Raw genomic sequence first — 23,538 nt, 5'->3', positions numbered from 1 at the left:
GCGAGCCGCTTGGCCAATTTGTCGCCAACTACTGGCCCCTCTTCCCGGCCGCCTTTTTCAATGCGATTTTTGTAACGTTTGAAATGGTAGGCGCACGCCTGCAAACTTGAACGATCAGCACCACTGCCAGCAGCCGTATGCTTATTCCACCAACACCGGGCTGTGCCGACAGTTGGTCTTTAATTAACCCTCGCCGGACCTATTGGTTTTCTACATACGCGCTGGCCGAGGGGGGGGGGGGGCGCGGGTACGACCCCCTCGCTGTTTCGCCCCTGGTGGAGGTAGCGCGTCGCGGAAAAACGAGCGTGTGCGCCGTTACGAGACGCAGAGATTGATACCCGATTTTAAGGTCCTAGGTCTACCGGTGACCTCTGAGGTCAGGTCAAGTGCCCCAAGGTACGGTTCAGTTGTTGGTGAATAACTTCGCAAAAACAGCCACAGAGCCGCGATTTTGGCAGCATCGTGTTCGCCTCTCTCAGGCGCGTCGAATGATATACTTTGTGTTTGGGTCAGGTCAACTTAGGGTGTTGACCTCAGGTCACGGTCAGGTCAGCGCCCCCAGGTCACGAAGATGGTCGAAAGAGGTTATGCCGCATATCATTCGATTCGGCAGGTCTTCCTGAGTCCATTGGCGGCTTTCCCGACTTGCTAGCTCAATTTGATCAGAAGTTATTGACGAAAAACTAATGTGACCTTGATGACGTCATAAATGACGTCACGCAAGGTCAACATTGCAAAAGTGACGCATCTAACCTTGCAAGGAGTGCATCAAATCAAGTGCATCAAATCAGGATTCTGTGTGCTTGAGATAGTTGTAGATCGCTCCCGGCGCCAGGACAGCAGATTTCATTTTCCCCATTGACTTATAAAAGGTCACGAAAATGACCTGACCTCATATGACCTTTAGGAAAAATCCGAGATATACAAGTTGTGAGACTCGTAATGGATACTAGATCCTGCAAGTTTCATTTCCCTGTGAAAGCTCCTCTGGCAGTGAGGGCGTTGCGAAGTTGCGACATCTGAAGACCGTGCAGAGGTTCACTTATGACGTCATAAGTCAGTGACCTGACCTGACCGGAAAATGCGGTTGGTGTCAAAAGATCCAGCTTGAATCAAAGGCCAAGTATGCAAAGTTTCAGCTCTCTATCGCTAGCGTGTTCGGAGCTATCGCGAAAAAACCTATGGGGGGCGCCCCTTCCCTCGGCCGGCGAGGGTTAAGACTTGCAAACAAAAACAACAGGCAAATGGCCCAACCAATCAGCAACGACACACTGCACTATGGTTGGAAACGGCCTCACGGATAGCCGGGGGTCAACGCGAAAAAATGTTTTGCCCATAACTTGTTAATGAGTAGACCGACTGCGATGAAACTTTGCATAGGTATACCAGTGTCTTTCGTGAATCATACAGTACCTAACTCAGAAATGACGAGGTCACGTCACGTCACGCGTGTGTGACGTCATCATTGCAAGTATGTTATAAGTCGCCTACGTCTTTCGTAATGTTATCGATATCGCGAGGCATTTTGAAAATGTTTTGAATACTGCTATTAGGTACTGAATGGATATTGGCGTTATGCTTTAGGTCGGGAAATATCAACGTAGTGACGCACATTATCTTACTATTGGTCATAAAGGGTCAAAAATTTGGAGAAAAAGTATTAATGATTTTTTTTAGATTGGGCAAAAAAGTAAGAAATAAAATGACGATCCAAGGACAAAAAATGCGTCAGATTAACCCTCGCCCCGTTGGGGGGCCATTTTGGCCCCCCCCCTGTGGTTTTTCCTGAATAGCAAGAAAACGGCGGCGCGCAGCGCCGCCAAATTTTCAGTACCTTCCCGGGCATCAATTTGACACCTTCACACCAAATTTCAAGTCTTAGGTCACCTTAGGTCAGGAGTTATTGAGGTCAAACTGAGGTCATGTTCGAGCAAAAATGAGCAAAAAACATGCAATCTTGAAACGCTCACCAAATCTACAGTTATCAAGCAATTTCAAAGTTCTTTATATGGTCTAGTAGACAAAAGGCGGCGCTACAAAACTGCTATCTCGGATTTTCAAAATTTTTGGTTTTTTACCCAAAAAAAATCAAAAAATTAATTTTTTTAGAAAAACTTTGAAAAAATCCAAAATTTTTCCGAATTTCGAAAAAACCGGAATATATGTGATAGTCCCAGCGCTCTTCTATATACATACCAAATTTCAGATCGATATCTCGTTTTTTGGCCAAGTTATAGCGAAAAAACTGTTCAAAAATGATGACGTCAAATTTTTGAACTCAATTTTTAGCAATTCTAGACCTCGTACGGCAAAACAAAGACCACCATTGAACTCCCCGTGACGAGGTGCATCGATTCGATACTCATTTTATGCAAAAATATTAACTTTGAAATTTGACCTAATTTGACCTGACCTTGACCTGACCTTGACCTGACCTTGACCAAAACGTGATCTAAGCTGGCCCCAAAGGCTGCCTGACCCATATAATCGCATTTGTCATGTAAAATGGACCATAAAACATGTATCACACGACACTTTCATATTGTGACCCCCCCGTGACCTGACCTCTGTGACCTGACCTGGTATCATTGACCTCAAATAGCAAAATATGTGTTTGAAGAACATTTCCCCATCGATGATTTTCAATGAAATGCATTTTACTCGATTTTACAACGCATTTCTTGAAGTGCCTGTAAACGGTGAAAATTGGACCTTTGACCTGACCTGTGACGTCATCGGTTTGACCTAGGTCAATAAAATTGGGTCACAAGGTAGTTCCCCGTTGGAGCTATCCAACGCCGTTTACCGCTTGTCGCTATGTTGCGTGGTTCTCGAGATCTTAGGATGGCCCCCCCCCAACCGGGCGCGTTGCTCGACAGAGCCCAACGGGGCGCGGGTTAACCCGGCAGTTGCTGGGGTATTTCCCCACACGCCGTTGCCCGGGGGGGGGGGGGCGTTCAACGCCCCCAGCCGATAACTCGCGAACAAATAGGCGCAGCGAAACGCACGAGGCGGCAAACGAAAGAACGCGACGAGACGATTCACATGAATACTTAAAAGTTGAATTTTGGGGTCACAGGTCGGGTCAAGGTCAGGTCAAACACTTGAAATCGGGCTTTCAGTAGCATGGACTTCAGAACCTCGCAATCGGTGCCTCTCGTCATAAACTCTGTCACAACTTATGGCAAAAGTCAATTATTCAAAATAATTTACATTAGGACCAAAACGCGTTTCCATTATATCGTCATCAGTTGGTCCTAAATAAATTCAGTCATCAGTTGGTCCTAAACAATCTGTCACAACCCTTCATATAAGTGCTAAAAGAGTGTCAGATCAATGTAGGGGTCAGTCAAACATAGACCACTGGCCAGGGTCAAAGTCAGGTCAATCAGGTAAGCACATAACCCCGAAAATTAAAACTGGTACCTATTCGCAGCCCATGACACATGTTTTATGGGTACTTTTGGGCGTAGAACACGATGGTGACATTCATTTTATCATACGAGTACGTGGTTGGTTGAAAAAAGATCAATTTCAGAAATGCATGCATCATGGTCGTGAAGTAGTCACGAGAAATTGCCAACATTCAGTTCAAGATTTTGGAAAATGTAGAACGATGATCAAAAACCATAGATAGCCATTTGATTTGCCATGGTATTGGCAGTGTAATGGCGTTTACAGCATGTCTGTATGTCTGTTCTGTCAGTGGATATCCATGTCCATACTCCAGGATATCCATACACGTTTGACGATATCCATACTCCAGGTGCAGGGGCGATCAGTTACTTCTTACGAGGGGTGCGGAGTCGAAGTCAGAGTCGGAGTCAGAGTTGGAGTCGGAGTCAGAGTCGCCCAGAGTCGTGGCAACGAGCCAGGAGTCGGAGTCGGGGTCGGTCAGGAGTAGAGATGTCAATCGGATACCAACTTTTTGGTATACCGATACCAAACCGATACCAACTTGGTATTTGGTATTTCAATCGTAATGTGTTTGGTATTTTGTTGGTATTATAAACCCTCACTAATGTATAAGAGGCTAAGAAATCGCTAAAAAGTTGGTATTTCCCTTATTTTCCTAAGTTGGTTTGGTTTCGGCATTTTCCCGTGGTTTTAGTTGGTATTTGGTTTGGTATCGGTATTCCGATTTTCCGTGATTGACATCACTAGTCAGGAGCCCGCAGTGGAAGTCGGAGTCGGTCCGAATCGGAACAGCTCCATCACGACTCTGAAACACTAGCAGGGGTCCGGAGTCGGAGACAGAGTCGCCCGGAGTCATGGCAACGAGTCAGGAGTCGGAGTCGTAGTTGGAGTCGGATTTGGCGCCACCAAGACTCCGCAACCCTGCTTCTTACCATCATTTATTAGGATAAGCGATTGCACGACTGACGAGCCGACCCAAAGCACTGGCTCTACCCCCGGAAGACCCTCTGCGGAGAGTAGCGGAGGCGTGTCCCACCGTACGCCTGAAGAGTACCGGGGGATGGCGCTCTCTGGGCCGGGAAGTCTGGACGGCAGCCGGTGTTGCGGGCCCCATCGAGCCGATGATCTCCCGCCGCCCCCCGCCGTGGACGGGTGCGGCTGGTGTCTCGCTGGCCCTGGATGTCGGCGAACTGCCGCTGGGCGCGTCGGCAGCGGACAGAAGACGGGCGGCGGAGAGGTGCCTGGGAGGCCTAAGCCAGTGCGCGACCTGGATCTGGACGGACGGCTCGGCGGAGGGCGGAGTGGACAACGGAGGCGCTGGCGCGCTGGTGGTTCGCCTGGGAGGAGAGGAGCAGGAGCTGCGAGCTCCGGCGGGCCGGCTGTGTTCCAGTTACCGGGCCGAGATGGTGGCCCTGGCCATGGCGCTGAGCTGGCTGCTGGGCCACCCAGAGGAGGACCCGGGCGGCCCGGTGATGCTGTGCACCGACAGCCAGTCGGCTCTATCGGCCCTGCGCGCGGGACCGGCGGCCCAGCAATCACGGCTGGGTGCCACAATATGGCAGGCCCTGCTTATGCTGGCGGAGCGGGGCCGCCGGGCCCAACTGCAGTGGGTTCCCTCTCACTGCGGGCTGGAGGGAAACGAACGCGCGGACATCCTGGCTAAGGAGGCGGCACAGCTGCCGCAGGAATCAGCCCCACTGGACGTTCAGACGGTCCACCGAGCAGCGGCAAGATCGGCGCGGGCGCGAGCGACGGCGCGGTGGCCCGAGGGATGGTACCGGGACCTCATGGGTTCGCGCCCCCCTCCGCCGGTGGCCGGCCTGGACCGTACGAGGGCGGCCGATGTCCACCAGTTACGAGCCGGTCACTGGTCGGCGTCGGCACAATTGGCCTGTTCCAGCGCCTCCAGAAACCTCCAGAAACCTCCAGAAAGCTCTAGAATCCTCCAGAGAGCGTTCCAGCGCCTCCAGAAACCTCCAGAAAGCTCTCGCCAAAGCTCCAGAAACCTCCAGTAGCCTCCAGAGAGTTGGGAGGTCCAAATTTCTCTGGAGTCTCTGGTCTACAATTATGGCGCACATGTAACAATCACGAATGTAAACAAAGAACTTTTGACTGAGAATTTTACAACTTGAATGTAAGGAAAATTACATTGCTATAATTTTGTTAATCTTTTTTACTGAAATTGAAAACAAATTTTGCGTTTCAAGACAGAACAATCGTCATTTTTTTGGTATCTATGACACCGATCTCCAGAAATCTCCAGATTGCGTTCCAGCGCCTCCAGTAAAACCTCTGGTAGAGCCTCCAGTCAAGAATTTCTACTGGAGGCGCTGGAACAGGCCCAATATCTACACAGGATTGGAAGAAACCCTGGCGGGCGCTGCGAACAATGCAGTAGCCTCAGGTGCCCGGCGGCGCGGTGCATCATCTGCAAAGAAGAGGCGGACACACCGAGACATGTCCTAGCGCGCTGCCCGGCCCTGATGGGAACCCGCATGCGCGTGCTGGGGACTATACACCCACATCTGAGGGACCTGCGGGACGACGACGTGGTGGCGGCCCTGGCGGCCGCTGCCAGGTCCCTCCAGAACCGCGCGGCTACGCTCGACTGAGCGGAGGGACTACAACAACAACATCAACCTGGTGCTAACGAAGCGACGGGTAGGTACGCCTCGGGAGATGAAGCTTCACGGACGATTTTGCGCACAAGTGCGCAGTTTGCGTTTACGTTCCCCTTACGCAGAATTGAACAGAGATTTATTCTGCCAAAAAGCTCAATGGAGGTCGATGGAGAACTTTTTGTATGTCCAATGAAACATAAACGTAATTTTGCAAATGTTCCTGTGGTCACACTGCAAACAGAATGTAATGCCGTTCCTGATTTGAACACGCATGGGAAAAAGAGTCACTCCACTCGATAGCCAACATAACAAGGATTAATTTGATATATAATAATCCAGTTTTACAACGTCATGGAGGTACTCCACTTGCTATCACCAACGCGGTTGTTTAAACCTTTGACGGCGCACCAAAAAAGCCACTTTCAGAAACTCTCGATTCCACGTACGATACTGGAGACTAAATGCGCGACTAAATATTTTTTTCTGCCCAATTCGAAACATTTCATCAATTTCCAACAGAATGACACCCCAAATATACAAATATTCCGAAATTGCCCATGGCCATCCGTGAGGCCGTTTCCAACCATAGTGCGCTGTGTCATTTCGGTCTGGAGCATGCCGACTGTCTGGTTCAGCTCCCCTGATAGAAATTTCAGACCTTCATGTAACGACGCAGCCGTTCAGGTGGACAATCTCTGTGAAACTGGCTGTAGCTCGGTGATCCGTGACCCGAGGTCCGTTCGTCACCTCATGTTCTGCGGCCAAGGACCGTGCAATGCAGGAGTGTAGCCTGAATCGTCATCCCTCAGGTGTAGACACGATTAGGAACCGGAAAGTGTTGTCATAGGTAGTGGACATAACTTTTGCCAAACCCTGTAGTGTCTTCATTGTCAGCGAGACGCTACATGGAGTTAACCCTCGCCCCGCTGGGGGGGGGGGGGGGGGCAATTTGCCCCTGTGGTTTTTCCTGAATAGTAAGAAAACGGCAGCCCGCAGCGCCGCCAAATTTTCAGTGCCTTCCCGGGTATCAATTTGGCACCTTCACACAAAATTTCAAGTCTTAGGTCACCTTAGGTCAGAGTTATTTAGGTCAAACTGAGGTCATGTTCGAGCAAAAATGAGCAAAAAATATGAAATCTTGAAACGCTCACAAAAGTTACAGTTACCAAGCAATTTCAAAGTTATTTATATAGTCATGTAGACAAAAGACACCTGAGGTCATTTTCAGCTGAATATAGCTGAGGTCAGGTCACTATCAGGTCAAAAAGGTCACATTTTAAAGTTGAAAGTTTGTCAACCAAAAAGGGGTCTCACGTATGAAGTCTGAGCTCACGAACGTGATGGTGCTATTTGTTTTGGTGTACGATGTCTCGACAACGTACCGGAAAATTTATTTGAAAATTGGTATAGGTGAAATCTGAATATATTGACTATTGTAAAATCTAAAAGCGGATAACTTGGCTGGACATCAGGGTCAAACTTTCTAAAGTAGATCATCGGTATGTATTCTATCACTTATATTCCATTTTTTTTCGAAATATAAAAAACCTATAGGTTAAATACAGGGTGTCCCAGAAAAAGTACCACATTTGTATAGACAATATATTTTTTGTTATTCGGCACGAGTGCTTTAAACGCATATCAAAAGCGAGCCAGTTCCATGGAGATTTATTTGCTCTGCAAATGGACCATGCCGCTCCTTCCTGTCACTCACACCGACACATGTTCGAAGTGCCTGCCTTCTTGGGCTAGGCACCGCTCCGCCCTGCAGTTGGCTTCCTCTGCGACCCAAGCACTTGCGGAAGGTGGAATCGCGCGAATGTCCGCGCGAATCGCCCGTTTCAGTGTTGATAGGTCTTCTGGTGCATCTTGACACACCACACTTTTCAGATAACCCCACAGGTAAAAGTCCAGGAATGTGAGGTCAGGGGAGTGCGGCGGCCAGGTCACCGCGGTCCGCCAGGAGATGACACGCTCCTCTAGACACTCGTGCAGCCAGGCCAAGTTGGCGCGTGATGTATGCGCCGTTGCGCCATATTGCTGCAGCCACAGCTGGTTCACAGTGTCCGCACACCTCGCTGCGGGGGACCGCAAAGAGCGGCTGAGTATGGAAAGGTAGCGTCGGGAATTGACGGTGACCGTCTCGCCAGCACCATTTTCAAAAAAGAATGGGCCAATGATTCTGCGCGCTCAACGCGCATCACACACTCGCCTTTGGGGAATGCAGCGGGGCCTCGAGTACTTCTTCTGGTGGCCGTCCCGCCCAAAACCTGTAATTTTGGCGGTTCACTTGCCCGTTCAGATGAAAATGGGCCTCATCGGACTACCAAACACAAGACAAGAACTTTGGGTTGTTTGTGCACTTTTTCAAAAACTATTTGCAAAATTGTTCCCTCTGCTCAAAATCCGCAGCAAACAGCTTTTGAGACACATAAAGCTTAAAGGCAGATAAGGCGAGATCATTCTTGAGAATCCTGTGAGTGGAAGACTTGCTGAGACCTACCCTAGACGCGAGGCGCCGCACCGACACTTTTGGCGTCTGACCGACCTGCTCTGCGACCTTCCGTATGGCCTCCTGGCTGCGAGATGTTTTTTCTGACCTCTGTTTCCGGCATTCTGGTTACTAATGGACCCTTCTGCCAAAAACGTCTTAGTCAGACGCTGTATGGTCTTTTTCGTTGGAGTTTCTCGAACCTTAAAATGTCTGCGATACTGCCTTTGTGTTAAAACGGCTGATCCGTGTTTGAGATAAAATTAGACTATTTTTGTTTTTTGTTCAATATTAAGCGGCTTCATAGCTGACAGCGCTCGTGCCATACAACATAATTTCCATGAACCTTGCTTTCGATTAACATTAAAATTTTACATGTCGCGCGCATATTTTTCTTTGTACTTCTAATTTCAATGCGGTACTTTTTCTGGGAGACCCGGTTTTTAAAATGTGTATATTTTTTAAAAGATTTTGTAGGTATATAAAAATCAAACCTATTTTACCAGTATAACGCCTTTTGGGGCGATTAACGGAGCGAGCGAGAGGGTGGGCCTTGCACGTGCGAAATTGCGAGGGGGTACCTCCAACTGACTTGTGCACGGCGCCCTACTAACCGGTCTCTAGCGATGTGCCAAATTTGAGCACAATCGGCTCAGCCGTTCTCGAGATCTGGAAGCGGCACCCTGCACGTGCGCACGTGCAAAATGGGTCCCAAATGACTTATGCACGGCACCCTACTAACTGCTCCGTAACCGTGTACCAAATTTGAGCGCAATCGGTCCAGCCGTTCTCGAGATCTGGAATCGACCCCTGCACGTGCGCACGTGCAGCAGCACCCCAACTCTGGCACATGACCCGCGCCCTGCTGGGGGGGGGAGGGTGTTTGAACACCCCCCCCCCTTGTGGTTTTTCGCGAATATCTCAAAAACGGCCTCCGCGCCGCTGTTTTTGGTACACCTTATCATACATCAATTCTACACATGTTGTGAAAATTTCAGACCATGGTCATTCAAGGTCAGGTCACCAGGTCACTTGAAGTGACCTCACCTCCTAAAAAGTTTCAATGTCTGTCATAGCTACGCCGAGTGACCGATCGCTTTGAAACTTTCAGCGATTGCTAAGAGCAATAGCATGTACAAAATGTATATCTCAGAATTTTGATATCGATGACCTAAGGTCAGGTCAATTTTGCGACCTCCCCATTATAAGTCAATGGGAGAAAATTGAAATGCGTCTCTTTTGGACGAAAGACATTATATACACTCCCAAACACCGAATTACAAGTGGTTTAGACACACTGAACATGAAAATGGTGTCCGTGACCCTTGTTTATGCCCTGAGGTCATGTAAGGTTACGAATGGTTTCTAACAGTTTTTCGCAAATAACTTTTGATAGAGGCATGCTAGAGCGATGAAAACGCATTAGATGTGTTCAGCTCGACGATACGGATCGACTGATATGCAACATGACCCTTTCCGGTCAGGTCATGACCTTGACCTGAGGTCAAATTTTCAAGTTGATCTTTCAAGGTCAAGTTATAGTTCATTCGATGCGTCTTGACAAGAGGAACACGATGCCGCTGAAAGTAAGCTCGTCCAAGGCTTGGGTCAAAAGTTATTGCAGAAAAACTTTCCGAAAAAATCGGCTATTTTTGCAGTTTTTGCCCCCTGCAGGCAAAACCGTTGACGTTAGGTCAAATCTGAGAGAATTACTCAGAAAGGGCGTTAATAGGGCTATCGAATGCGCTTTTCCGCGGCGCTGTAGCTCTAGTTTCCCGAGTTATGCGTTGGCTTCTTGGAAATTTTCGACATTCGACCTTGAAATCGGCGAAATTTTGCCTTCAATGACCTCTGGTGACCTGACCTTTGACCTGATCAAAAAATTGACTGAGGTAATTTTGTCATTATTTTTGACGCTCTTTCGAACGCCGCCTTCCGCGTATCGCTACGTGGCCCAGGAGCCGAGTTAGAAGGGGGGTGTTCAAACACCCCCCCCCCCCAGCAGGGCGTGGAAATCCAGGACCCCCAGCCGGGCGCGGGTTAATATCCCTGTTTATTCTGACTCCTCTCATGCAAAGAAATTGGATCTAGCTTACAAACTGAGTTCTTGAAAGCGATTGCTGTAGTTCATTGTTTTGCATCAAATTCGGACGAACATGACGTCACTGTGATGTCATTTCCGGCCGACCTACGGAAGTTACGACGTTGTTATTTGAACACAAGGTGGCAAATCGATGCGACTGAAGGTACTGAAGATTTCGTGTTGGTACGTCTAGGAGGTGTTCAGAAGATATTGCAGAAAAACGAGAGGGAGCTCTGTGTACTATTGGTCTCAAGATAAGGGTCCAGGCGGCCTGTAGGTTTGATGCGGTGAATACCCTCACCCTCGCCACAGCTGGAGTGGGGGTAGGGGAGGGGGTGCGTTCGGCCCGAGTCTGACAGCGGGGGCATTCCACGATAGATCGTACCACTTTTTTCCAATTTGACACCCTCATCTCTCGGATTTTAACGATAATTAGTCTAAGGGGTAACCAGGGGCCCTGAATCCTCCTGTGACAATTTCAGGCTGATCCGATGAGTAGTTTTTGAGTTATAATGTATAACATGTTTTGGATCTTTCGTTGCAGCGCCAAGTTTGGCGGGCTGTAACTCTAAGACGGATAATCCAAATGCCAAATGTTATACGGCATTGAACTTGCATTGAAACAAAGAATAATATGCATTTTTAAAATTTTGAAATATAAACTATTTTTGATATATAACACATCGAGTTTCCTTTCATTTGCATTTTTATGCCTTTGGGGACCAAATTTTTTTGAATTTTTATTTACTTAAAAACATTTTTGGATCATTATTAAGTAGTATGCAAAAAATTAGGAAGGTGTTCTTTCTATAAATGTACTAATTTTGCGTCACCGTAATGGTCTCGGATTGTGATTTCGGGAAGAGAGCCTACAAATGGCGTGGTAAAGCTGCCTAGTGACATCACTGGTTACTGAAAGTCCAATTGAAGTCATTTTTGCCTCAGGTTTGCATTGTTGACCTTGCGTGACGTCATTCGTACGTCACTCGGGTCATAAGAGTTTTTCGTCAATAACTCTCGATCAAATTGAGCTAGAGAGATGGGAAAGCTACCAATGGTTCAGGAAGACCTTGCGAATCGAATGATGTGCAATATGATCTCATTCACCCAGCTTCGTGGCCTGACCCGACTGTTAACCATCTCTGTGGCGGTGCTGTTTGTCCAGCGCCGCGCTGGTTGGCTTTGCCGCGGACTCGGGGCGGTCACGTGATGCCCGGCGGCTGGCTGCCGGCTGGGCCGCCCGGTCGGGGAGCGGAGCCAAATACACGGCAGTGTGCTGACCCGAGGTCAGCAACTTAAGCTGACCTCACCAGAACAAACAGTATACCATTCGACGCGCCGGTGCTAGGCAAACACAAAGATGCTAAAATTGGGACTCTGCGACCATTTGTTGCGAAGTTATCTACCAAAAACCGGACCTGTAATTTGGGTCACTTGAAGTGACCTCAGGGTCCACCAATGAACCCGAGACCTTAAAATGTGGTATCATTCGGTGCATCTTGTAACGGCGCACATGCTCGTTTTTTCCGCAAGGTTCTAGCTCCATTAGAGGCAAAACGGCGAGCTGGGGTCGTACCGACCCCCAGAAAACCCATTTTGTATGCATTAAAATGAGAAAGTTATAGAAAGAACACCTTTCTAATTTTTTGCATGTCGATTTTAAATGACCCGAACTTTGTTTTGGAGAAATAAAAATGGCAAAAATTTTGGTCCCAAGGGCCGTTATAGACATTTTAAAAATATATTACGACTTTTTTCAAAATGTAAAGCTTTTCTTTCCAATTTTAAAAAAGCTGTATTAATCTTTAATTCACCGTTAGTTCAAAGCTGTTTACCGTTTGTTGCTTGCTTAGCTCGTTTTTGAGTTATAGCTAATCAAACTCACCTTTACAATCTGAAGTTTAGAAAATGTTATGCAATGTAGCTCAAAAAGTTTTCATCTGAGAAGTCTGAAATTTTGACAGGTGTTTTTGGAGCCTATGATTACCCCTAGTACCGATTTTCATTCAAATCTGAGAGATGAGGGTGACGGGCCTGGTACGATCTATCGTGGAATGCCCCAGCGGGGTCGCTCGCCGCAGTGTGGTGTCCAGCGGTGCAGTCGGAATCAGGCGGAATTATGCCGGCGGCGGTAACCGGTCGAAGGGCCTGGCTCAGTCGCGTCTCGAGACGAGTTACCGAGCAGGGTGTCAGCGATAGATGGGAGGGGTGTGTGTTCCCGCATTACAATTTGCTTGCGGGTTTCCCCAGGAATAGCGCGGCGAACGCGGCCCTTGATTTGTTTGCGTGGCGCACTGCGCGTCGTGGCCAGTGATACGGCGCTGAGATATCTGACACGTGGGCTATGCCAAAGGAAGGAGAGAGTAGGTGACAGAATAGATGATATTTATGATTATGTTATTATCCAAATGATCTGCCAATATGTTACTGACTTGTTACGTTACTGATTTAACCATTTATTTGCTTTATTTCTCATGATTTTGGCTGTGATAATCCATGCTTTATATGAATGAGCGTCATATTTGTATCAATTATCGTTTTTATGGACTGATTGTTATTTATGTGTATTTTTCAGTTATTATGTACATCAAAGAGGCGACAATAGATAATTCCTATCAAACGAATCTTTTGCCTGCCGTAACAGTAATAATCTCTCCAGTTATGGCACAATGAATTCCTCTCTGGCCCAATGTGACAAAGCCGTACCAGGGTTTCCCTCCAGTGTAGTTATTTGCTTGAATTTTGAGGTGTGTTTTTAACTAACAGTGTACCTACCCATGATTGATCCTGTTTTATTATGTTGTAGTTGGCACTAACTGTGGCACATGACTAACATGAACTGGTACCTAGTGTAGATTTAGAACAGAATTTTGTTGAATCCTACCTACCTCGTCATTCCAATTACCTGCACACCATGGATCCGACTGATGATCAAGAGCGTGTTGTCACAAGGCCCGCCCAGGCACTGAAAATGACTGAGAAGGGTTACCAGTACCAAAAGGAGTTGAAGCTGAAAATGTTCAGACAAATGCTGATCAAGCTGGAGAAAGACGGAAAGATGCTTCTGGATGATCTGACATCTGAAGATGATGAAGACAGGATGCAGCAAACAGTTGCAAAGATCTCCAGATGGCAGCACACTTACATTAGACTGAAACAGACAGATGGTGACCTGTGTACTCTTCTGGGAGGAGATTATGATGAGCACAGGACAACGTATGAGCAGAAACTGATGGAGTTGGAGGTCATGAGAGCAACAATTGAATCTCTGACACCAGCCCAAGGAGAGGATGTCAACCAAAAGAAGACAAAGGATCAAGATGAATGTTCATCTGCGAAGAGCGGGTCATCAAGATCAGGAATGTCAATGAGAGCCCAGCTGTACATGTTGAAAGTAAAAGAAAGCCAAATCACAGTGGAGCTCAAGACAAGAGCAGCTGCTCTTGAGGAGAAGTGCCAGCTGGAAAGAGAAATGAAAATGATGGAAACCCAAATGCAAGAACTGAAGTGGAAAGAAGAACGACACAAACTGAACACTGAACTGAAGATTCAGCAAGCAAAGACAGAAGTGATTGAGAATATGGAAAGGGAGATTGACGCATCATTTCTGACACCACAAGAAGCTGGAGATGGTAGCCTGCAGACAAGGAAGGTGAACCAGGTCAGTACGGGAGAATGTACTACTGATTGTCATGAAGCAAACACAGACATGACAAACTGTGCCAACCCGCAGCTGACCGCAGTTGAACCGTCTCCAGCCCCAGGTCCTGAGCCAGCAACTGGACCAGTGACTGTGTCTGTGTTGACTGAGCTTCTTTCTCAGCAGGCTCAGAGAGATCGTCTGCCTCAGATTGAGCCAAGCGTCTTCAGAGGCGACCACACGACATTCCACATGTGGCTGAAGGCTTTTGAAGCCTACATTGAGGCCAGATGCTCATCACCAAGTGAACGACTCCACTACTTGGGGCACTACACTGCTGGAGATGCTCGGAACTCCATTCTCGGTTTCCTACAGCTGAGCTCAGAGGACGCATACATGCAGGCCAAGAAACGACTGACAGACCGATATGGCAATGCCTTCATCACTGCCAATGAGTTCAAGAAGAGGTTGTACAAGTGGCCAGAGGTGAAGGTAGGAGACAGTAAGTCACTCACTGAACTGGCTGACTTTCTTGAACAGTGCTTGATGGTTTCAAACTCCATGCAAGAGCTGAAGATGTTTGAAGGCATGCATGAGATTGATATGGTCATCAGAAAACTGCCAAGGTACATGAGTGACACTTGGAGACGGGTGGTGGACAGGTGGATACACGAACCTGAAGATGGTGCCATGCCTCAGTATCCTCCCTTCTCACAGTTCGTCTCTTTCATGAGCAAGGAGGCAAGAGTCTCTTCTGGTCCTGTGACGTCACGGAATCGAGAAGAAGACAGGAAGAGACCACCGACAAAGAAAGAAAGAAACACACATGTGCTTCTTACATCTGTGCCAGCGAATCAGAGACAGGAAAACCTGCAGCTTCAGCAGCAACACTGCGTCATCTGTAAGGACGATCACTCCATGGATCAGTGTGCAGCGTTCATGAGGATGTCCTTGAAGGAGCGGCAGGAGCTCGTTCGGCAACGAGGACTGTGTGGAGGCTGCCTGAGACGAGGCCACAGGTGGAAAGAATGCAGGAGGAAGCAGCAGTGCGAGAAGTGCAAAAGACTGCACCCTACTCTACTGCACGATGAGAGCCTTCTGAAGCACAGCAGGACGGCTTCTGCTTCAACAGGAACCCAGACGACGGCCACGTCGCTCCATGTGACATCCAGTGACACGAGAAGTGTGAGGCTGAAGTGCACACACTCAATGCTGGTGCCCGTCCAGCTTGAGCATCGAGACTGTCCAACCAGCAAAGAGATCGTGTACGCGCTGTTGGACCCACAGTCCGACACCTGTTTCGTGAAGGATTCTGTGTTGCAGAGAATGGGTGTGGATGGCGAAGAAGTGGCTCTGGAAGTGAACACGATGACCGGGAAGACTGTCTCCAAAAGTCAAGTCATCAGGGGCTTCACCATCCGAGATCTCTCTGGAAGCCAGAAGATAGAGTTGCCTCCCACATACTCAAAGGAAGACATCCCAGCCGAACGTCAGCTCATTCCACGACGTGAGACTACAGCCGAGTGGACACATCTACGTGAAGTCTCCCGAGAGCTGCCAGAGTATCGTCCCGAGGCTGAGATCGGTATCCTCATTGGTGTCAACTGCTCGAAGGCCCTGAAACCCCTTGAAGTGGTCACAGGTGGAGACGACGAGCCGTGGGCGATTCGTACGAGCCTAGGCTGGAGTGTGGTTGGCTACATGGGAGAGGCCGAGGAAACTGACGGACAAGAAGACTCTGCGTGCCTCTTTATCTCGACAGAAGCAGGCCCAAAGAGGATTCAACACTACGCGTTCAGAGTGAGAGCCAGAGAACTACATCCAGAGCAAGTCGCTAGAATGTTTGACTCTGACTTTGACCCACAGAGAGACAAGGGCAAAGTGATGTCTCAAGACGACAAGCAGTTCCTGAGGATAATGGAAGACGGTATGCACCAGCTCGCAGATGGTCGTTTTGAGGCTCCACTTCCGCTGCGTGAGCCAAACACCAAAATGCCGAACAACATTGAACAAGCTCAGGGCCGTCTGCAGTCCTTAAGCAGGAAGTTCAAGAAGGATTCCGACTACAAGGACCTGTACGTCAGAGCTATGGAAGAGATGCTGGCCAAAGGGTACGCCGAGCCCGTCCCTGATGAAGAAATCGAGGCCAGCAATGGACGTGTGTGGTACGTCCCACACCATGGCGTCATCGAAAAGAAGAAAAACAAAGTCAGAGTGGTATTCGACTGCAGTACCGAGTACCGTGGACGATGCCTCAATCGGGAACTGTTGCAGGGACCTGACTTCTCCAACAACCTGGTAGGCATTCTGACGCGGTTCAGAAAGGAGAAGATCGCGCTGACATGTGACATTGAGGCGATGTTCAACCGAGTCGTGGTTTCACCGCCGGACAGAAACCTACTGAGATTCTTGTGGTGGCCGGGAGGTGACGTGGAAGAGGAGCCTGTCTTGTACAGAATGACCACGCATCTCTTCGGAGCCATCTCGTCGCCTGCGTGCGCCATGCACGCTCTGAACCTGACAGCAGAGCTGTACGCGTCGAGACACGGAGAGGAAGCAGCCGCCTTCGTGAAACGCGACTTCTATGTCGATGATGGGCTAGCTTCAACGCCTCGAGCAAGTACAGCCATCTCGCTCATCGAGAACACGACGAAACTCTGCGCTGAAGGCGGATTTAAGCTTGGAAAGTTCGCCAGCAATGACTCTGCAGTTCTGGGAACCATCCCGATCTACTCCAGGTCCAAGACGCTGCAGAATGTGGACCTCTTGAAGCACAAGAATGAGGTCTGTGAGCAGGCATTAGGAGTAAGGTGGGATCTGTTCTCTGATACGATCCTGTTCAACATCGACATCCCTGAAAAACCACTGACCAGGCGAGGCATACTTTCAGGTGTCAGCTCTGTTTTCGATCCGCTGGGGCTGATCTCGCCGATCACGCTTCGTGGAAAGATGATCATCAAGGAGCTGTGTGGCCAAGACTGCACATGGGACGACCCAGTTCCCGAGGAGCTGGGCCTGGAATGGCTTACCTGGAGGAAGGAGCTGCTGAACCTCTCGGCTCTGAGGCTCCCGAGGCAGTATGGAGCCAACATGCGACCGAGCAGCAGCACGACCAGATACGAGTTGCATCACTTTTCCGACGCCTCCATGTGTGGATATGGTGCATGCAGCTACCTACGAGCTATCCGAGACGATGAGGTAACCTGCGACCTGGTGATGGCCAAGTCGAGAGTGACGCCGAAGAAAGTCATCACTGTCCCTCGCCTGGAGCTCGCGGCGGCAGTGCTGGCTGCTGAGCTCGGTGAGTTCCTGGGACACGAACTGAGCATCCCTGCGTTGGAACAACACTACTGGTGCGATAGCCGAGTTGTACTGGGACATATACGGAACAGTTCTCGAAGGTTTCACGTATATGTTGCTAACCGTGTGCAGCTGATCAACGACCACACGACCCCCGATCAGTGGCACTTCATCTCTTCAGCTGAGAACCCTGCTGATGTGACTTCTCGCGGCAGTTGTGTGCGAGAACTTGTTGACAATCATCTCTGGTGGCATGGACCAGCATTCCTCTCCCTCTCAACAGATCTACCGCTGGTGGACAACGAAGAAGTGGTAGATGAGCGAGACCCAGAGGTGAAGAAAGCAGCTTCACTAATGACCAAGAGCAGCGCACCCGCAGCAGTGTATCCTACTCTGCTGGAACGACTGGAGCGATTTTCCTCGTGGTTCACCGCGAAGAAAGCAGTGGCAAACTGCTTGCGGTACATGAGGAAGCTGCAAGAAGCGAGCAAGAAGCGTCGTGCTGACAACAGTGAAGGAACTCGGACGCAGGATGAACTGCAAGTACAAGACCTCAAGGAGGCTGAAGTAATCATCTTGAGGTCGCTGCAGAAAGAGACATTCAAGAACGAGATGGTTTTTGTCCGAGAGCAGTGTCACAATGGAAGTGAAACACTCGAGAAGTCGAAGGACAACACGGAAGATGATTTGTCCAGCTGTCAGCTGAAAGAACAGAAGAGGAGCAGCTCACTGAGAAAACTGGACCCGGTTATGAGACACAATGGACTCCTCTGTGTCGGAGGTAGGATCAGGCGGGCCAGCCTGCCTCAAGAGGTCACAAACCCGGTGATCCTACCCAAGAACAGTCATGTGACGACTCTCATCATTCGTCAGTGCCATGAGAAGACAGGCCACTCTGGAAGAGAAATGACATTGGGTGAGATCAGACAGCAAGGCTACTGGGTCATACACGGACGATCAGCGGTCTCGAGCTACGTTCTGCGCTGCGTGCTCTGCAGAAGGCTGCGTGGCTCAACCTGTGGACAAAAGATGGCTGATCTCCCGTCCGAACGGCTGGAGCCGTCCGCTCCCTTCACGTTTTGTGGTGTGGACTGTTTCGGCCCCTTCTTTGTGAAGGAGCGTCGAAGTGAGGTGAAACGGTGGGGACTTATCTTCACCTGCCTGAGTTCTAGAGCGGTGCATCTGGAGACGCTCAACTCTATGTCAACCGACTCATTTCTCAATGCGTACAGGAGATTTGTTTGTAGAAGGGGACCTGTACAGCGACTATACTGCGACAACGGCAGCAACTTTGTCGGTGGACAGAGCGCTTTGAAAGCTGCACTGAAGGAGATGAAATCAGAGGTCACAGAAGCTTTGCTGAAGGACCAGTGTGATTGGATCGAGTTCTCATTCAATCCCCCTCATGCCAGTCATATGGGCGGGATATGGGAGAGAATGATCCGCTGTGCCAGATCAGCACTGACCAGCCTTCTGGTCACCAACGGACAGCAGCTGGACGACGAGCTGCTTCGGACCATGATGTGTGAGGTAGAGGACATAGTCAATAGCCGTCCCATCTCTGTAGTTGATATGTCTGACACTAACAAACTCGAACCTCTCAGCCCCAGCCTCCTCCTTACACAGAAAAGTAGAATAGTTCTTCCCTTTCCTGGTAGGTTCTCTTCGCCGGACCTGTACGCCCGCCAGCGGTGGAGGCGCATCCAACACCTGGCGAACGACTTCTGGGCCCGCTGGAGAAGGGAGATCGTCTACGCTGCACAAGAGAGACGCAAATGGACGAAGGTTGTGCAGAACATCGAGGTCGACGACATCGTTCTGGTCGTGGACGACGAGCGCCCGCGCTCGGAGTGGCCGTTGGCGCGTGTCGTCGCTACGCACCCGAGCGGCGACCACCTGGTGCGGAAGGTTCGCGTGCTCCTGGGCGGCTCCGAGTACGAGAGGCCGGTGCACCGCCTTGTGCTTCTCCTGCGGAGGGACTGTACGTGATTCCCCGTCGAGGAAGCCTGATGTGGATTGGTCAGGTCGACCAATCGAAGCACAAAGTGCTCAGTGATCTGCTACGGACTATATTGATCAGTGAGTGGGATGATCAGTGAGCGATCAGTGAGTGCGCGTGCAAAACTGAACTCGCCAGAGGAGCGTGACGATGTGTTGGGTGTTAGGGTGTTACGATGTGATCTCGCGTCGAGATTTAGAGGAAGTGCAAATTTTGTTCAAATTTGGGGGAGCCATGTTCCCGCATTACAATTTGCTTGCGGGTTTCCCCAGGAATAGCGCGGCGAACGCGGCCCTTGATTTGTTTGCGTGGCGCACTGCGCGTCGTGGCCAGTGATACGGCGCTGAGATATCTGACACGTGGGCTATGCCAAAGGAAGGAGAGAGTAGGTGACAGAATAGATGATATTTATGATTATGTTATTATCCAAATGATCTGCCAATATGTTACTGACTTGTTACGTTACTGATTTAACCATTTATTTGCTTTATTTCTCATAATTTTGGCTGTGATAATCCATGCTTTATATGAATGAGCGTCATATTTGTATCAATTATCGTTTTTATGGACTGATTGTTATTTATGTGTATTTTTCAGTTATTATGTACATCAAAGAGGCGACAATAGATAATTCCTATCAAACGAATCTTTTGCCTGCCGTAACAGTAATAATCTCTCCAGTTATGGCACAATGAATTCCTCTCTGGCCCAATGTGACAAAGCCGTACCAGGGTTTCCCTCCAGTGTAGTTATTTGCTTGAATTTTGAGGTGTGTTTTTAACTAACAGTGTACCTACCCATGATTGATCCTGTTTTATTATGTTGTAGTTGGCACTAACTGTGGCACATGACTAACATGAACTGGTACCTAGTGTAGATTTAGAACAGAATTTTGTTGAATCCTACCTACCTCGTCATTCCAATTACCTGCACACCATGGATCCGACTGATGATCAAGAGCGTGTTGTCACAAGGCCCGCCCAGGCACTGAAAATGACTGAGAAGGGTTACCAGTACCAAAAGGAGTTGAAGCTGAAAATGTTCAGACAAATGCTGATCAAGCTGGAGAAAGACGGAAAGATGCTTCTGGATGATCTGACATCTGAAGATGATGAAGACAGGATGCAGCAAACAGTTGCAAAGATCTCCAGATGGCAGCACACTTACATTAGACTGAAACAGACAGATGGTGACCTGTGTACTCTTCTGGGAGGAGATTATGATGAGCACAGGACAACGTATGAGCAGAAACTGATGGAGTTGGAGGTCATGAGAGCAACAATTGAATCTCTGACACCAGCCCAAGGAGAGGATGTCAACCAAAAGAAGACAAAGGATCAAGATGAATGTTCATCTGCGAAGAGCGGGTCATCAAGATCAGGAATGTCAATGAGAGCCCAGCTGTACATGTTGAAAGTAAAAGAAAGCCAAATCACAGTGGAGCTCAAGACAAGAGCAGCTGCTCTTGAGGAGAAGTGCCAGCTGGAAAGAGAAATGAAAATGATGGAAACCCAAATGCAAGAACTGAAGTGGAAAGAAGAACGACACAAACTGAACACTGAACTGAAGATTCAGCAAGCAAAGACAGAAGTGATTGAGAATATGGAAAGGGAGATTGACGCATCATTTCTGACACCACAAGAAGCTGGAGATGGTAGCCTGCAGACAAGGAAGGTGAACCAGGTCAGTACGGGAGAATGTACTACTGATTGTCATGAAGCAAACACAGACATGACAAACTGTGCCAACCCGCAGCTGACCGCAGTTGAACCGTCTCCATCCCCAGGTCCTGAGCCAGCAACTGGACCAGTGACTGTGTCTGTGTTGACTGAGCTTCTTTCTCAGCAGGCTCAGAGAGATCGTCTGCCTCAGATTGAGCCAAGCGTCTTCAGAGGCGACCACACGACATTCCACATGTGGCTGAAGGCTTTTGAAGCCTACATTGAGGCCAGATGCTCATCACCAAGTGAACGACTCCACTACTTGGGGCACTACACTGCTGGAGATGCTCGGAACTCCATTCTCGGTTTCCTACAGCTGAGCTCAGAGGACGCATACATGCAGGCCAAGAAACGACTGACAGACCGATATGGCAATGCCTTCATCACTGCCAATGAGTTCAAGAAGAGGTTGTACAAGTGGCCAGAGGTGAAGGTAGGAGACAGTAAGTCACTCACTGAACTGGCTGACTTTCTTGAACAGTGCTTGATGGTTTCAAACTCCATGCAAGAGCTGAAGATGTTTGAAGGCATGCATGAGATTGATATGGTCATCAGAAAACTGCCAAGGTACATGAGTGACACTTGGAGACGGGTGGTGGACAGGTGGATACACGAACCTGAAGATGGTGCCATGCCTCAGTATCCTCCCTTCTCACAGTTCGTCTCTTTCATGAGCAAGGAGGCAAGAGTCTCTTCTGGTCCTGTGACGTCACGGAATCGAGAAGAAGACAGGAAGAGACCACCGACAAAGAAAGAAAGAAACACACATGTGCTTCTTACATCTGTGCCAGCGAATCAGAGACAGGAAAACCTGCAGCTTCAGCAGCAACACTGCGTCATCTGTAAGGACGATCACTCCATGGATCAGTGTGCAGCGTTCATGAGGATGTCCTTGAAGGAGCGGCAGGAGCTCGTTCGGCAACGAGGACTGTGTGGAGGCTGCCTGAGACGAGGCCACAGGTGGAAAGAATGCAGGAGGAAGCAGCAGTGCGAGAAGTGCAAAAGACTGCACCCTACTCTACTGCACGATGAGAGCCTTCTGAAGCACAGCAGGACGGCTTCTGCTTCAACAGGAACCCAGACGACGGCCACGTCGCTCCATGTGACATCCAGTGACACGAGAAGTGTGAGGCTGAAGTGCACACACTCAATGCTGGTGCCCGTCCAGCTTGAGCATCGAGACTGTCCAACCAGCAAAGAGATCGTGTACGCGCTGTTGGACCCACAGTCCGACACCTGTTTCGTGAAGGATTCTGTGTTGCAGAGAATGGGTGTGGATGGCGAAGAAGTGGCTCTGGAAGTGAACACGATGACCGGGAAGACTGTCTCCAAAAGTCAAGTCATCAGGGGCTTCACCATCCGAGATCTCTCTGGAAGCCAGAAGATAGAGTTGCCTCCCACATACTCAAAGGAAGACATCCCAGCCGAACGTCAGCTCATTCCACGACGTGAGACTACAGCCGAGTGGACACATCTACGTGAAGTCTCCCGAGAGCTGCCAGAGTATCGTCCCGAGGCTGAGATCGGTATCCTCATTGGTGTCAACTGCTCGAAGGCCCTGAAACCCCTTGAAGTGGTCACAGGTGGAGACGACGAGCCGTGGGCGATTCGTACGAGCCTAGGCTGGAGTGTGGTTGGCTACATGGGAGAGGCCGAGGAAACTGACGGACAAGAAGACTCTGCGTGCCTCTTTATCTCGACAGAAGCAGGCCCAAAGAGGATTCAACACTACGCGTTCAGAGTGAGAGCCAGAGAACTACATCCAGAGCAAGTCGCTAGAATGTTTGACTCTGACTTTGACCCACAGAGAGACAAGGGCAAAGTGATGTCTCAAGACGACAAGCAGTTCCTGAGGATAATGGAAGACGGTATGCACCAGCTCGCAGATGGTCGTTTTGAGGCTCCACTTCCGCTGCGTGAGCCAAACACCAAAATGCCGAACAACATTGAACAAGCTCAGGGCCGTCTGCAGTCCTTAAGCAGGAAGTTCAAGAAGGATTCCGACTACAAGGACCTGTACGTCAGAGCTATGGAAGAGATGCTGGCCAAAGGGTACGCCGAGCCCGTCCCTGATGAAGAAATCGAGGCCAGCAATGGACGTGTGTGGTACGTCCCACACCATGGCGTCATCGAAAAGAAGATGACGCCATGCTTTATATGAATGAGCGTCATATTTGTATCAATTATCGTTTTTATGGACTGATTGTTATTTATGTGTATTTTTCAGTTATTATGTACATCAAAGAGGCGACAATAGATAATTCCT

General features: G+C 49.1%; 2 protein-coding genes across 3 annotated transcripts in view; both read left to right on the top strand.

The window, feature by feature from the left end:
• The window catches only part of LOC122379421 (vacuolar protein-sorting-associated protein 25-like), a 74,614-nt gene that overhangs the window by 21,971 nt on the left and 29,105 nt on the right, over positions 1–23,538 (top strand). The window lies entirely within an intron of this gene.
• LOC122379417 lies at positions 12,832–23,521 on the top strand. Of its 2 annotated transcripts, none has more exons than XM_043361633.1 (2): positions 12,832–12,975; positions 19,211–23,521. In XM_043361633.1, the coding sequence occupies exon 2, from the start codon at positions 20,488–20,490 to the stop codon at positions 23,431–23,433; it is 2,946 nt and encodes a 981-aa protein (XP_043217568.1). In that variant the 5' UTR covers positions 12,832–12,975; positions 19,211–20,487; the 3' UTR covers positions 23,434–23,521. The 2 variants fall into 2 exon arrangements, with proteins under 2 accessions (XP_043217568.1, XP_043217569.1); XM_043361634.1 differs by lacking the exon at positions 12,832–12,975 and adding an exon at positions 13,110–13,359.

This window comes from Amphibalanus amphitrite, unplaced genomic scaffold (genome assembly GCF_019059575.1).
Source record: "Amphibalanus amphitrite isolate SeventyFive unplaced genomic scaffold, NRLGWU_Aamphi_draft 000077F_arrow, whole genome shotgun sequence".
Taxonomy (NCBI): domain Eukaryota; kingdom Metazoa; phylum Arthropoda; class Thecostraca; order Balanomorpha; family Balanidae; genus Amphibalanus; species Amphibalanus amphitrite.
Note: the sequence above shows the minus strand (reverse complement) of the source record. Positions and strands in the feature narration are given on the sequence as shown.